The following is a 15,452-nucleotide window of genomic DNA, read 5'->3' as shown; positions in this document are numbered from 1 at the left end:
TTTGAATTCTGCTCCTGTCTTCTGGAGTGTTAGCTATCCCTCCCAGTTTTGTGTCGTCTGCAAACTTGATGATCGTGCCTTCTAACCCTTCGTCTAAGTCGTTAATAAAGATGTTGAACAGAACCGGGCCCAGGACGGAGCCCTGCGGCACTCCACTTGTCACTTCTTTCCATGATGAAGACGACGCATTGGTGAGCACCCTTTGGGTTCGTTCGCTTAGCCAATTACAGATCCACCTAACCGTAGTTTTGTCTAGCCCACATTTTACTAGTTTGTTTGCCAGAAGGTCGTGGGGGACTTTGTCGAAGGCCTTACTGAAATCCAGGTACGCTACATCCACAGCATTCCCTGTATCGACCCAACTCGTAACTCTATCGAAAAAAGAGATCAGATTAGTCTGGCATGACTTGTTTTTGGTAAATCCGTGTTGACTATTAGCAATGACCGCATTTGTTTCTAAGTGTTCGCAGACCACTTCCTTAATGATCTTTTCCAGAATTTTGCCTGGTATTGATGTGAGGCTGACCGGACGGTAATTGTTTGGGTCGTTCTTTTTTCCCTTCTTGAAGATAGGGACCACATTCGCCCTCCTCCAATCTGCTGGGACTTCTCCCGTTCTCCAAGAACTCTCGAAGATAATTGCCAGTGGTTCTGAAATAACTTCCGCTAGTTCCTTCAGTACTCTTGGGTGTAGCTGATCTGGCCCTGGGGACTTGAATTCGTTTAGAGAGGCCAGGTGTTCCTGGACAACGTGTCTCCCTATTTGGGGTTGGATTTCCCCCAATCCTTCGTCCATTCCGTGTTGCTGAGGTTGAAGATGGCTTTCTTTTTCTGAGAAGACCGAGGCAAAGAAGGTATTGAGCAGTTCTGCCTTTTCCCTGTCCCCTGTCGCCATCACCCCATCTTCTCCTTGCAATGGCCCTATCGCCTCCTTTTTCTTCTAATATAATATTGTATGTAAATTTAATTTGTAAGCAGCTCTGAGTCTCCTTCGGGGTGAGAAGGGCGGGATATAAATGTATTAAATAATAAATGAATAAATAAATAAATATGGTAAACAAAGGACCTTATCCCATAGTCATATATCACATTCCTAGTGCCCTTTGGCTACTTGTGCCTATAGGTATTATACCTATATTATACATTACACACTACCCATTTTGTTGGTAACCCATAGGCATGTCTGGGCGAAAGATCTGTCACCAGTCCCTTTTGTAAAACAAGTAGGAATCGTTTTCACTCATCTTTAATTCCCCTGCATGTGTGTGCGTAATTGTATGCAGCTCTTCTGCAGGTTGCCATATGTTTTGGTGACTTGTCTTTTGAGGCAGTCTTTTCCTACTGATTGATTCTCCTTTGCTGGCAGTCAAAAAAAGACCATAAGTAAATACATACTTTCCCTTAATTGTTTATTTATTTATTTATTAAAAATTTGAAATTGCATAGTTCTGTAGGAACAAAATCACTTTAACATTTCTCCATTGGGATGAGAGAATGAAGTCGCAAAAAAACTGTTGTTTTTTTTTTTAAAAAAAATGAGGAGGTAATGGTGATGTAGAGGAACATTGAACAGATTGAGAGGAGTCATTAATGGGCCATATGATAAATCAAAACCAAATTAGTTTATTTGATGTGGAAAGGAGAGAACTGGCGTGTGATGGAGTGGATGGGGATCCAGTCATCACTGAGCCTTGGTAAACCATGGGTTGCCTGCTTAAAAGATTATTTCCACAGTCTGTGTAATTAGGCATAACGATGCCTACTTCTTGAAAAGTATGATTCAAGAACTCTGGGTTGGGTCAATTCCTCACCTGCACTCCCTTTGAAAAACTGAAAGTAAGTCTTTCAGAATTATGGTGTGGCATTCTGTGGACAGAAAAGAAAATAGAAACAATACAAACAAAAACCCTTTTGGCATAAGACTGTATACTTTATATTCAATTGTGTCAAATATTTTGATGGATGAGCTACACCAGTAAAATTATATTTGTATTAGAGCAGTGTCAAAGATTGATAAGGAAAGAAAGAATTAGAGGGTTGACATAAATGGGCCACATTTAGCCCTCACTCAGATAAAGTTTTAAAATTTTGCTTTGAATGACTTCTCAGCCCGTTGTCATTCAACTGTATTTTATGGGATAAAATGATCCATGTCTACAGAGTGTAGATTGAATTCACAATACACAAACGCCAAGATCCAGAAAATTCATATGTATGAGGTATAAAGTATATTTTGAGTAGTTTATAAGACATCCCATGTAATCAGCATAGACATGGTTTTTTCTACTTTTAAAATGTAGCCATCTACAGATGAAAGCACCATAGCCGGCTAGTATAGTACCTAGCTATAAAAATATCATTACATTCAGTACTTTAAAAGTCACTTTCAAAACTCTTTGTGAAGAAAATAATAATATTATTGCCGTACCAGCACACTATCCCTAAGGGCCCTTCCACACAGACATATAATCCAGAATATAAGACAGAAAATCCCGCCATATCTGCTTTGAACTGGAATATATGGCAGTGTGGACTCAGATAACCCAGTTCAAAGCAGATATGGTGGGATTTTCTGCCTTGATATTCTGGGATATATGGCTGTGTTTTCCACACAGCCTTGAGGCTGTGGTCTCGTAGAATGCTGATGGACTAATAGCACATGGTGAAGTTCAGGTTTATGCTGCATTTTGTGTGTTTTAAGATGATGCTAAGATAGGCAGCAGACAGTTTAAATAGTTATAATTTGACCTCTGTATCTACAGGACTGGTAGTTGTCGTTTCGTTTATCCACATCCAACAAAACATACTCTTTCAAGGTCCTCCAGCATGACACGATGGTATTATTAGGTCCAAGGTCTTTATTTGAATAGTATTTACTATTATATACAGTTTTATATATTTATGTAAAGTCTGGGAAAGTATTTCCTCATGGATACAAAAGTTGTACTTTAAACATATTAAGTTATAGTGGTAAATAATTACACATTGTCTTGGAAATATAAAAGTAATTGCTTTATATAACCAGCTGTCCAATACTATTGGTTGGTTGTATTTTATTTATTTCATAAGATATCAAAGACATAAACAATTCCATTCACTCATCTGCATTTTAACATTTCTACTGCACTTATTTGGACTGAAGCAGAGAGGGCTCTTGGGATTCCATAGCACTGAGCCATGTCAGTTCAAGTGGTGGCAAATTGCATTAATTCTACAGTATAGATGCATCCTAATTCCCAGGGGCACTTGTCAGCATCGCTTACAACCCAGTGAGCTGAGGAGCCTTGTATGAGAGAGGGTCAATTTCCTGTGGAATGCTGCAAGTCCCAAACTGTATAGATTCTATAGGGTGTCCCAAAAGTGTCTATACATATGAAAAATTAATAATCAATTAATATTACATAATATTATATTTATTTGCACAATCTACTGGACTACATCTGAAAAAAGATTTTAAAGGGACACTTTTCTTATTTTTGAGCCATCAGTGCCAAGGGGTACATCTACATTTGTCTAACAACAGATATATCGGAACATGTCCATCATGAGTGAGGGGGAAGACCTTGTGTGTTTGTGTATAAAGAGGTGGCCGATACATGGATTTTAGCTGTGAATTTTTAAAATACTGTTTATATTTAATTCTGCATACTTTATATGGTATGCTAATGTTTTTTATGTTAAGCTGCTTTGAGTCTCCTTCGGGAGAGATAAAGCAGAGTATAAATAGTAGTAGTAGTAGTAGTAGTAGTAGTAGTAGTAGTAATAATGAATTGTGCGGTTTTCTGGCATTGTATATTTTTGCCGCTTCTGTGACTGTTCATTTGTATTTTGATTCCATAGCTCACTTGTCGATGGATGTCCAGAATCAGCAGCATCCACCGCAGTCCTTTTTATCCTGGGCAACGACTGAGCCAGTATAGACTTCGTTTTGATTTGATTCTCCATAATGCTAATGGGTTAGGTGCACTTGGTTCCACTCCTCAGCTGAGGCCTCTCTGGCTTGGTTGGACCTGCCAGTAGTTACACTACCGCCAGCACAGCCCTCAGTCATCATTGGAGTAGTTAAGCCCCCCCACCACTTCAAGGTGGCACCTGTGGGGTGATAAGCTGATAAGGAGAAGACCTGGCTCTGGCTCACAAATGGGACCCTGAAGGAGGAGACAGAAGGCCTGATCCTTGCAGCCCAGGAGCAAGCCATCAGAACAAATGCAATTAAGGCCAAGATCGAAAAATCAGCTGATGACCCAAAATGCAGATTGTGCAAGGAAACCGACAAAACCATTGATCATCTCCTCAGCTGCTGTAAGAAAATCACACAGACAGACTACAAACAGAAGCACAACCATGTGGCCCAAATGATCCATTGGAACTTATGCCTCAAGTACCACCTCCCAGCAGTAAAGAACTGGTGGGATCACACACTTGCAGAAGTATTGGAAAATGAGCACGCAAAGATACTGTGGGACTTCCGAATCCAGACTGACAAAGTTCTGGAACACAACACACCAGACATCACAGTTGTGGAAAAGAAAAAGGTTTGGATCATTGATGTCACCATCCCAGGTGACAGTCGCATTGAAGAAAAACAATAGGAAAAACTCAGCTGCTATCAGGACCTCAAGATTGAACTGTAAAGACTCTGGCAGAAACCAGTGCAGGTGGTCCCGATGGTGATGGGCACACTGGGTGCCGTGCCAAAAGATCTCAGCCATCATTTGGAAACAATAGACCAGGGGTCCCCAAACTAAGGCCCGGGGGCCGGATGCGGCCCTCCGAGGTCATTTACCTGGCCCCCGCCCTCAGTTTTATAATATAATATATTGTATATACATATAATATTGATAATAATATTATAATGTAATACAATATAACACTAATAATAATACCATATAATAATATTAATTATATATTCTATATTACATATAATATTACTAATAATATTACAGTATAGTGGTATAGTTCAATAGCTATATATATAAAAGGGTAATGAAATTTCGGCCGAGGACAAAACAACAAAACTACACATCCCAGAAACGCTAAACTTGGCAGCACAACCGCTCATCCATGCCTCTACGTTCATACAACAAAAAGAAAAGAAAAATAAAGTCCTAATTAGAGGGAGAGGAATAATTGTTTTTATCCAATTGCTGCCAGTTAAAAGGCTAAGCTCCGCCCACTTGGTGTCCTAGCAACCCACTCAGTCCAGGGGACAGGCAGAGTTAGACCTCACTTAGGCCTATAAAATACAGATTATCAGATTTGAACTGGATTATATGGCAGTGTAGACTCAAGGCCCTTCCACACAGCTATATAACCCATTTATAATCTTATATTATCAGCTTTGAACTGGATTATCTTGACTCCGCACTGCCATATAATCCACTTCAGTGTGCAGTCGGACACAACTGGACTTAATGTCAGGAGAAAACTTTTACCCTTTACCTTAACTACCACCAATTCAATACTTTATTTCCCATACCACCATACTTCGCCACAGCAACGCGTGGCTGGGCACAGCTAGTAGTAATATATAATGCTAATATTGTGCTATGCTAATAATATAATATATTGTATGTACATATAATTTGTAAGCCACTCTGAGTCCCCTTTGGGGTGAGAAGAGTGTGATACAAATGTAGTAAATAAATGCAGTAAATAATAAATAAATAAATAAATAAATAAATAAATAAATTTTAGACTTAGGCTCACCCAAAGTCTGAAATGACTTGAAGGCACACAACAACAACAACAACAACAACAACTCTAATTAACTTGATTATCCCATTGGCCAGAAGCAGAACCACACTTCCCATTGAAATCCTGATCAATGTATGTTGGTTAAAATTGTTTTTATTTTTAAATATTGTATTGTTCTTTCATTCTTCTTCTTGTTGTTGTTGTTGTTGTTGTTTTTGCACTGCAAATAAGACATATGCAGTGTGCATCGGAATTTGTTTGTATTTTCTTTCAAATGATAATCCGGCCCCTCAACAGTCTGAAGGATTGTGGACCGGCCCTCGGCTTAAAAAGTTTGAGGACCCCTGCAATAGACATTGACAAAATTACGATCTGTCAACTGCAAAAGGCCACCCTACTGGGATTTGCACACATCATCCGAAAATACATCACACAATCCTAGACACTTGGGAAGTGTTCGACTTGTGATTTTGTGATACAAAATCCAGCATATCTATCTTGTTTGCTGTGTCATAATAAAATAATAATAATAATAATAATAATAAAGAATATTTTGTCAAAGGCTTCTATAGCCAGAATCACTGGGTTGCTGTGAGTTTTCTGGTCTTTTCTGGGTTTCACCCACATCTATGGCAGGCATCCTCAGCGGTTGTGAGGATGAAGAGGCAGCATTGTCCATAGACACCTCCAAGGTCATGTGGCCAGCATGACTGCATGAAGTGATGTTACCTTCCTGCCGGAGCAGTACCTATTGATCTACTCACATTTGCATTTTTTCGAACTGCGAGATTGGCAGGAGCTGGGGCTAACAGCGGGAGCTCACCCACGCTCCCCAGATTCGAACCGCTGATCTTTCGGTCAGCAAGTTCAGCAGCTCAGCGGTTTAATCCGCTGCACCACCAGGAACTCATACATGTTATTATAACATTTCATTACATTTTTGGGGGGAGGTGCAAAAAGTAGTAATCCAGAAATATAAGATATTGGAATCTTTCATCCTATTCCGGTTAAACCGGAATAAGATGAAAGATGCCAACATCTTATAATTGTGGATTATGATTATATATGGAGAAGAAGACCCCTGTCTATAGAGAGAGAGAGAGAAAGGGTGCATTCAACTGCCATTTGATGTAAAAATTAATGTTTTGGTGCCTAATTTGTAAAATCATAATGTAATTTGATGTTTAATAGGCTTTTCCTTAGTTTCTTCTTATTATCCAACATTTTCGATTATCCAATGTTCTCCCAGCCCGTTTATGTTGGATAAGCGAGACTCTACTTTATATGTGTGTGTGTATGTGTCTCTCTCTGTGTGTGTATATATATATACAGTATCTATATCTATTTATCTATCTATCTATGGAGAGAAGGCCCCCTGTATATATGTGTATGTATGCATGTATGTATGTATGTATGTATATGTGTGTGTATATATCTATATCTATCCATCTACAGTAGAGTCTCACTTATCCAAGCTAAACGGGCCGGCAGAACCTTGGATAAGCGAATATCTTGGATAATAAGGAGGGATTAAGGAAAAGCCTATTAAACATCAAATTAGGTTATGATTTTACAAATTAAGCACCAAAACATCATGTTATACAAAAAATTTGAAAAAGTAGTTCAATACGCAGTAATGTTATGTTGTAATTACTGTATTTATGAATTTAGCACCAAAATATCACGATATATTGAAAACATTGACTACAAAAATGTGTTGGATAATCCAGAACATTGGATAAGCGAGTGTTGGATAAGTGAGACTCTACTGTATCCCTCTATCTATCTATCTATCTATCTATCTATCTATCTATCTATCTAGAGAGGGGCCCCTGTATATATGTATATATGTATGTATGTATGTGTATGTATGTATATGTGTGTGTATGTATGTATGTATGTATCTATCTATCTATCTATCTATCTATTATCTCTCTCTCTCTCTCTCTCTCTCTCTCTCTCTCTATATATATATATATATATATACACAGTAGAGTCTCACTTATCCAACATAAATGGGCCGGCAGAATGTTGAATAAGTGAATATGTTGGATAATAAGGAGGCATTAAGGAAAAGCCTATTAAACACCAAAATAGGTTATGATTTTACAAATTAAGCACCAAAACATCATGTTATACAACAAATCTGACAGAAAAAGTAGTTCATTACACATTAATGCTATGTAGTAATTACTGTATTTACGAATTTAGCACCAAAATATCACAATGCATTGAAAACATTGACTACAAAAATGTGTTGGATAATCCAGAATGTTGGATAAGCGAGTGTTGGATAAGTGAGACTCTACTGTATATATACACACACACACACACACACATAAACACGCATAACCGGAATAAGATGAAAGATCCCAACATCTTGTAATTGTGGATTATGATTATATATGGAGAAGAAGACCCCTGTCTATAAAGAGAGAGAGAAAGGGTGCATTCAACTGCTTTTTCTGTCGATTTGATGTAAAACTTGTTGTTTTGGTGCCTAATTTGTAAAATCATAACGTAATTTGATGTTTAATAGGCTTTTCCTTAATTTCTTCTTATTATCCAACATTTTCGATTATCCTATATTCTCCTGGCCCGTTTATGTTGAATAAGCGAGACTCTACTGTATATGTGTGTGTGTGTCTCTCTGTGTGTGTATACAGTAGAGTCTCACTTATCCAACATAAATGGGCGGCAGAATGTTGGATAAGCAAATATGTTGGATAATAAGGAGAGATTAAGAAAAAGCCTGTTAAACACCAAAATAGGTTATGATTTTACAAATTAAGCACCAAAAGATCATGTTATACAACAAATTTGACAGAAAAAGTAGTTCAATACGCAGTAATGCTATGTAGTAATTCCTGTATTTACGAATTTAGCATCAAAATATCATGATGTATTGAAAACATTGACTACAAAAATGTGTTGGATAATCCAGAACATTGGATAAGCGAGTGTTGGATAAGTGAGACTCTACTGTATCTCTATCTATCTATCTATCTATCTATCTATCTATGGAGATAGATACATATATGTATATGTATATGTATGTATGTATATGTGTGTATATGTGTGTATATATCTATATCTATCTATCTATCTATCTATATCATATATATATATGTATGTATATATGCATACAGTAGAGTATCACTTATCCAACATAAACGGGCCCGGCAGAATATTGGATAAGCGAATATGTTGGATAATAAGGAGGCATTAAGGAAAAGCCTATTAAACATCAAATTAGGTAATGGTTTTACAAATGAAGCACCAAAACATCATGTTAGACAACAAATTTGGCAGAAAAAGTAGTTCAATACGCAGTAATGCTATGTAGTAATTACGGTATTTATGAATTTAGCACCAAAATATCATGATATATTGAAAACATTGACTACAATGGATAAGCAAGTGTTGGATAAGTGAGACTCTACTGTATCTATATCTATCTATCTATCTATGGAGAAAGGGCCCCCTGTATAAATGTATATGTATGTATGTATGTATGTATGTATATGTGTGTGTATGTGTGTGTATATATTTATGTCTGTCTGTCTGTCTGTCTGTCTGTCTGTCTGTCTGTCTGTCTGTCTGTCTGTCTGTCTATCTATCTATCTATCTATCTATCTATCTATCTATCTATCTATCTATCTATCTATCTATCTATCTATCTATCTATATCCTCTATATATTCTTCAATAAACTATTTTACCTTGGACTGGTGTGGTGTTCAGTAGAGGTGCTCCTCAGCCTCCTCAGTACATTACAAGGTGATAGGAGGGGCACTAGGACCCGAGCGCCGCCCTTTCCCGCCCAGGGTGGATTGCAGAAGCCGAGAGGAGGAGAGATCTCCAGACACGAGAGGAGGTTATAGGAAGAGGAGAGAAAAAGCAATGCCACAACGAGGAGAGAGCTGAGAGAGAGAAAGAGAGAGCAAGAGAGCGCCAGAGCGGAGCAAGGGGGGGAATTACAACCCGAGAAGCCGCTCTCTCCCCCAGAGCCTGATCTTTCCCACCCAGGCGCAGGCGAAGCATTCCCCTCCAAGATCGGTCCAATGAACATGTCAGTGTTGACTTTGCAAGAATACGAATTCGAGAAGCAGTTCAACGAGAATGAAGCCATTCAGTGGATGCAGGAGAACTGGTAAGGGGATGGGGCTGGACTCCTTGGGCGTGTGTGTGCGCATTGGTGCCTTCCCTCGTCCAGGCTCCCTAAGATGGGGAGGGACTGGAGGATGGAGAGGATGAGGGGGGAAGAATAGCATTCTAGAAGGGATCTGTCTTCTCCTTTCGCGCCCCCTTCTTCTTCTAATCCTTCTTCCCCAGTGGATGTGTGTGCGCAGGTTTGCAGACCGCGGATAGGTAGGTGTTTTCTCGCTCTCTCCCCCTCCTCCTTTATGTGAATGAGCCCAGTGTTAGGAGGCCGAACAAGCCCGCCACTGTTTCGGGGGAGGAGAAGAGCAGGAGGAGGCAGATCCGGGCTCCCGTTGTTTATTTCGGTCCAAAATTATATAAGAAGAGAGAAGGCATCACCCCCAATTCAGGAGCCCTAAGGATGTCTCATTCTCTCCAGCCTTCTGGCATCTTTGGGGGCATCTCTACTGTAGAATGGATGCGGTTTGACACCGCTTAAGGCAGGCACGGGCAAACTTGGGCCCTCCAGGTGTTTTGGACTTCAACTCCCACAATTCCTAACAGCCTACCGGCTGTTAGGAATTGTGGGAGTTAAAGTCCAAAACACCTGGAGGGCCCAAGTTTGCCCATGCCTGCCTTAAACCACCAAGTCTCCATACCCTAGGACTCTTTGGGTCCATCTACATTGTAGAATGAATGCGTTTTTGACACCCCTTGAACTGCCAGGGCTCAGTGCTGTCTGATCCTGGCAGTTGTAGTTTGGTAAGACACCAAGGAAGGCGAAAGAAGTTGTGAAACTACAACTCCCAGGGCTCCATGACATTGAGACAGGGCAAACTGCATTTACCCTTTGAGGTCTTCTTGGGAATATCCTTGAGCCCTTCAGGGACACTCCTCTTAAGGTTCATTGTTAGGGGTGTACGCATTACTTTTTTCAAAAAATTAAATAATAATAATAAATAATAACTTTATCTTGTATCATGTCACCATCTCCTCAAAGGGAACCGAGCGACTCGCATGGGGACGACAGTAACATAGGTTAAAACCACAGTTTGAATTATTTCATTCTATTAGGTCTGCATACATTTTATAATAATAATAAAATAATAATAATAATAATAATAATAATAATAATAATAATAATAATAATAATAATAATCCTGGATGTTATTGTAATGTTTCATTACATTTGGGCGTTGATGCAAAAAATAATAATCCAGAAAGATATTATAAGATAAGTAAGATAAAATATTGGAAGAGATTCCGATAAAATATTGGAATCTGTCATCCTATTCAGGGTGTGTGTTTGTGTGTGTGTGTACACACACACATACACACTTAACAGGATGAAAGGTCCCAGTATCTTATAATTATGATTATACATGGAGAAGAAGACCCCTGTCTATATACAGAGAGAGAGAGAGAAAGAGAGAGAGAGAGACAGGTGGGGATGCCCAATATATCCATATATATCTATGGAGAGGGGGATCTCTGTATGTATATGTTTGTGTGTGTGTATATAGATAGATCTATAAATATACAGGGTATCCCACTCTTTATACAAACACACACACATTTATATGTACAGTATATATGTGTGTGTGTATCCATATACATACATTTACAGTGTATCCTCTTCTCTCTCTACACACACACACACACACACAAACATAGAAGTATACAAGGTATTTCCTTCTTTCTCTCTCTCTCTTGTGTGAGTGTGTATATTATATCCACATATATAAATATACAGGGTATCCCCATCTCTCTGTCTGTCTGTCTCTGTCTTGCCATCCATATATATATATATATATATATATATATATACACATATACATACACACACACACACAGTATATATATATACACACATACATTCATATATTCGCACACACATAAATGTCTCTGTGTGTCTATCTATCTATCTATCTATCTATCTATCTATATATACAGGGTATCACCCCCCTCTCTCTACATGCACACATATGTGTGTATACATATATATATCCATATATCCATATATACATACATACATACATACAGGATATCCCCTTCTCTCTGTGTCCATATATATAAATATACAGGATATCCCCTTCTCTCTGTGTCCAGATATATAAATATACAGAGTATCCACTTCTCTGTCTGTCTGTCTGTCTGTCTGTCTCTCTCTCTCTATATATATATACACACACGCACATACATATGTATATGTATGTATAAATATATAGACAGGGCTCTCCTTCTCCACCCTGTATTTATTTCAGCTTGCCAGCAACGGATGGCACAAGGTTGTTTGGCTCCGCCTTATATAGTCTAGAATCGTCAGGTGCCCTTCAACGTATGGCGGCTTCCTCCTTCTCTCCCTCCCTCCCTCCCTCCCTCCCTCCCTCCCCAGTTTAAATCTTGGAATGGCCTTCGGTTTGCAATGCAACCCTGTTTCGTATCTATTGGGGGTCAGTGGAGTTTGGTTAGCATCAGGTGAGCAGGGCCGCCTCCGATGCGTCTGCCTTTGGCCAGGGCGGCGGGGCTGGCTTTCCCCCTTGATGGCGTGATCCGGGGAGGGGGCGGGGGCCTGGTCCCCTCCCCCCCCTCTCTCTCCGCTATGAATGGAGCCAGATCCGGGCGGCGAGACTTTTGTCTTCCCAGCCACCCCACGCCCTTCTGGGCGAATCAATGGCAGGCGGAGAGGCAACATGAGGTGACGCGCCGGCAGCTGCGTGTTGCAGGGCTTAATGCCCGGCCATCAGGGGAGGAGGGGCGGGGGCTCGGCCCCGGAACCTAGGTTTGAATGCCGGGGACCACATGTCAAGGAAGAACTCAGGAGCGGCCCATGCCTCTGCGCATGAGCAGAGCGCGTGCCTGGCTCGCCATCGCCTAGGATCCAGTGGCCCAGGCACAGAAGCTGGTTTTTAGAAAGAGGATTGGGGGGAGGGCCTCTCCTAAGCACCCCCCTCAAACCATCTTCTTGGGGGTGCATTTACACCAGGCATGGGCAAACTTCGGCCCTCGAGGTGTTTTGGACTGCAACTCCCACAGCCAGTAGGCTGTTAGGAATTGTGGGAGTTGCAGTCCAAAACACCTCGAGGGCCCAGGTTGGCCCATGCCTGTTGTAGGTACTAGCTGGCATTGCCTGGGTTATTTTTATTTTACGAAATGCATAAGGTTGTGGACGAACTACAACTCATATCATGCTAGTGTAAACCCCTGACACTCCGGTCAATTGTTAAAATTTATGTTGGGCAAATTTGCACTCTAAGTCCATCATCGGTGGGATCCCTGTGGTCTCTGACTGCAGGGTAAACTACAGCTCCCACCATGGCGGCTCAGTTCCCCTCAAACTTCTCCAGTATGTTCAGTATGTTCACTGGTTCTGTGTGCCAAGTTTGATGCAGGTCCAACATCAGTGGGGGTCACAGTTTCTGTGGTTGTAGGTGAACTACAACTCCCAGAAATCAAGGTCTATCTCTCCCAAACCCCTCCAGTATATTCAAATTTGGGCATATTCGGTGTGTGTGCCAAGTTTGGTCCAGGTTCATTGTTGGTGGGGTCCAGGGTGCTCTTTGATTGCAGGTGAACTATAAATCCCAGTACCTACAACTCCCAAATGTCAAGGCCAATTCCTATCCAAATCCCTCCAGTATATTCTCTTGGTCATTGGGGTTCTGTGTGCCAAATGTGGTCCAGGTCCATTGTCAGTGGGTGTAACAGTGCTGTGTCTTGAAGCAGGGTAAACTACAACTTCCATCATGTGGAGTCAATCCCCCAAACTCCTCCAGTATGTTTAGTTGCTGCTCAGTTCTGCTTTGTTTATCATGCAGACAGGATTGAAAAGAGTAGGAAAGGGTTAAGGGAGAGGCAATGGATGGGATCATGCAAATTTCACACCAATAGAAAGAGCAAGGAACCCTGGGAGGTATCTTTGGTGGATGAAACACATAAAATCTCGGATGGGATGGTCCCTGAATGAAAGCATTCCTTGGGTGGTAGGCCATAGTATTTGTGGAGGACATTGGCAGGGTTTGGACTACATGTTCATGGTGCTCACTATAACCTGAAATGTCATTGGAGAGAGTGCTTTTGGTAGCACTTCCATCACAGCACTTTGGGTTAAAGCTATTTGTGGATCCGGGAGGCATTCTGTGGAAGTGGGCACCCTAGTCACATACATACATACGGATTTTCACGTTTATTATGTGTATAGATATAGAAAATGCAGCTTGACCTGACTTTAAGTGCTGTGGCTCAGTGCTATGGAAACCTGGGAGATGTAGTTTTTCCAGGGTCTTTAGTCTTCTCTGACAAAACGTCCTGGTGCTTTACCAGGATTTCATAGCATTGAGCCACAGCAGTTCAAGTGGTGTCTAACTACATCCCTTCTACAACCCAATAAGATCAGGCACCAATGCTTTTTGCCAGAGAGGGCTAAAGACCATATGGAACTTTTGGTCTATCTATAGTGTAAAATTAATGCAGTTTAACACCTATAACTGCCATGGCTCCATGTTCTGCCATCTTGAGTCTTCTTTGCCAAAGGCTGCTGGTGCCTCACTGAACTCCATCTCGCAGGAGCCATGGCAGTTCAAGTGATGTCAAATTGCATTCCCTCTATGGTCCGGATGTCGCCTTGGCCTTCTTTGGGTAGTTGTGCCAATGTTCTCTGCTGCCTTTCATTCTCAGCCCATGTCCAGCCAGCCAACAGGCCATGCCTTACACACCTGCCACCTGGCTTGTCTCATGTAGACTAGGCCTGCCCAGTGTGGCGACCTTGAGGTTGTCTGACTTCCCCTCCTGGGCACACTCCAAACTTTCAGGCCAGGAGGGAGGGTTTGTGTTTGTATGGATGGATCTGGGCCTTCTGACTGAGGATGGGGCTATGGGATCTGGTCCCCCTGCTCTATGGGTGCTAAGCAGGTGGCCTGGTGGTCAGCACTTGACCCCTTTAGACACTTGGCCTCGTGGACTGAGGCTGGCTGGCAGGCAGCCACTCTCTTTGAGCAGGTTGCCAACTGGGTAAGGAAGGAGGTGTGTAAGGCATGGCCTGCTTGGCTTGCCTCTCTCTCTTCCCTCCCACTTTTTTCCTCTCCCCACTCAGACACCTGACATGATTCCCAGTTCAGGTCAAATGGCTACTAGAGGACAAAAACACGCAGGATGAACTTTATTTTGCTTATTGCTGTGGCTTTTCTTTCAGGCAAGCAATGCACAGCAGACTTATTTTTATCACTGCGATTACATTTTAAGTTTTGACAGAATTGTTACAGCCTGTACAGTATTTATTGCCCTGTATATTGGGGAGGGGGGAATCCCTACCAACCTTACTGCGCACAATTCCCACGCAGCCTAACCTGAAAGCATAGGATAATGTTTCGTGCCTATGGTGAACCACTGAGCTCTGAACAAGCTTGTGCAGTGATTATCTTGTTAATTTTGTTGAAATTGTGATTTGCCCACCTTGCATGATAAACTCCTGAGTATGTGTGGGAAAACTGTACCTGTTTCAAGGGATGCAGTTCTTTTCTGTTGTAGATTGCACCTATGTGTTTACATGCCCAGTGTCTTCCAAATAGCAACCATATTTGTATCTTATTATATCTTATGTTTACTGTTTTAATG

General features: G+C 41.1%; 1 protein-coding gene across 2 annotated transcripts in view; it reads left to right on the top strand.

Moving 5' to 3' along the window:
• The first annotated feature begins 9,535 nt into the window (after positions 1–9,535).
• Positions 9,536–15,452, top strand: part of elovl6 (ELOVL fatty acid elongase 6) — a 101,765-nt gene continuing 95,848 nt past the window's right edge. Inside the window, exon 1 of one of the 2 annotated variants that reach the window (XM_003221752.4) lies at positions 9,536–9,849. In XM_003221752.4, coding sequence (XP_003221800.1) covers positions 9,761–9,849 — 89 coding nt within the window. In that variant the 5' untranslated portion in view covers positions 9,536–9,760. Of the gene's footprint in view, positions 9,850–10,043; positions 10,068–15,452 lie in introns of those variants that run through there. The other variant, XM_062983017.1, reaches the window with a different exon arrangement.

The sequence above is a fragment of the Anolis carolinensis genome, chromosome 5 (genome assembly GCF_035594765.1).
Source record: "Anolis carolinensis isolate JA03-04 chromosome 5, rAnoCar3.1.pri, whole genome shotgun sequence".
In the NCBI taxonomy this organism is placed as follows: domain Eukaryota; kingdom Metazoa; phylum Chordata; class Lepidosauria; order Squamata; family Dactyloidae; genus Anolis; species Anolis carolinensis.
The sequence above is the reverse complement of the archived record's forward strand: the minus strand, read 5'-3'. Positions and strand labels throughout refer to the sequence as shown.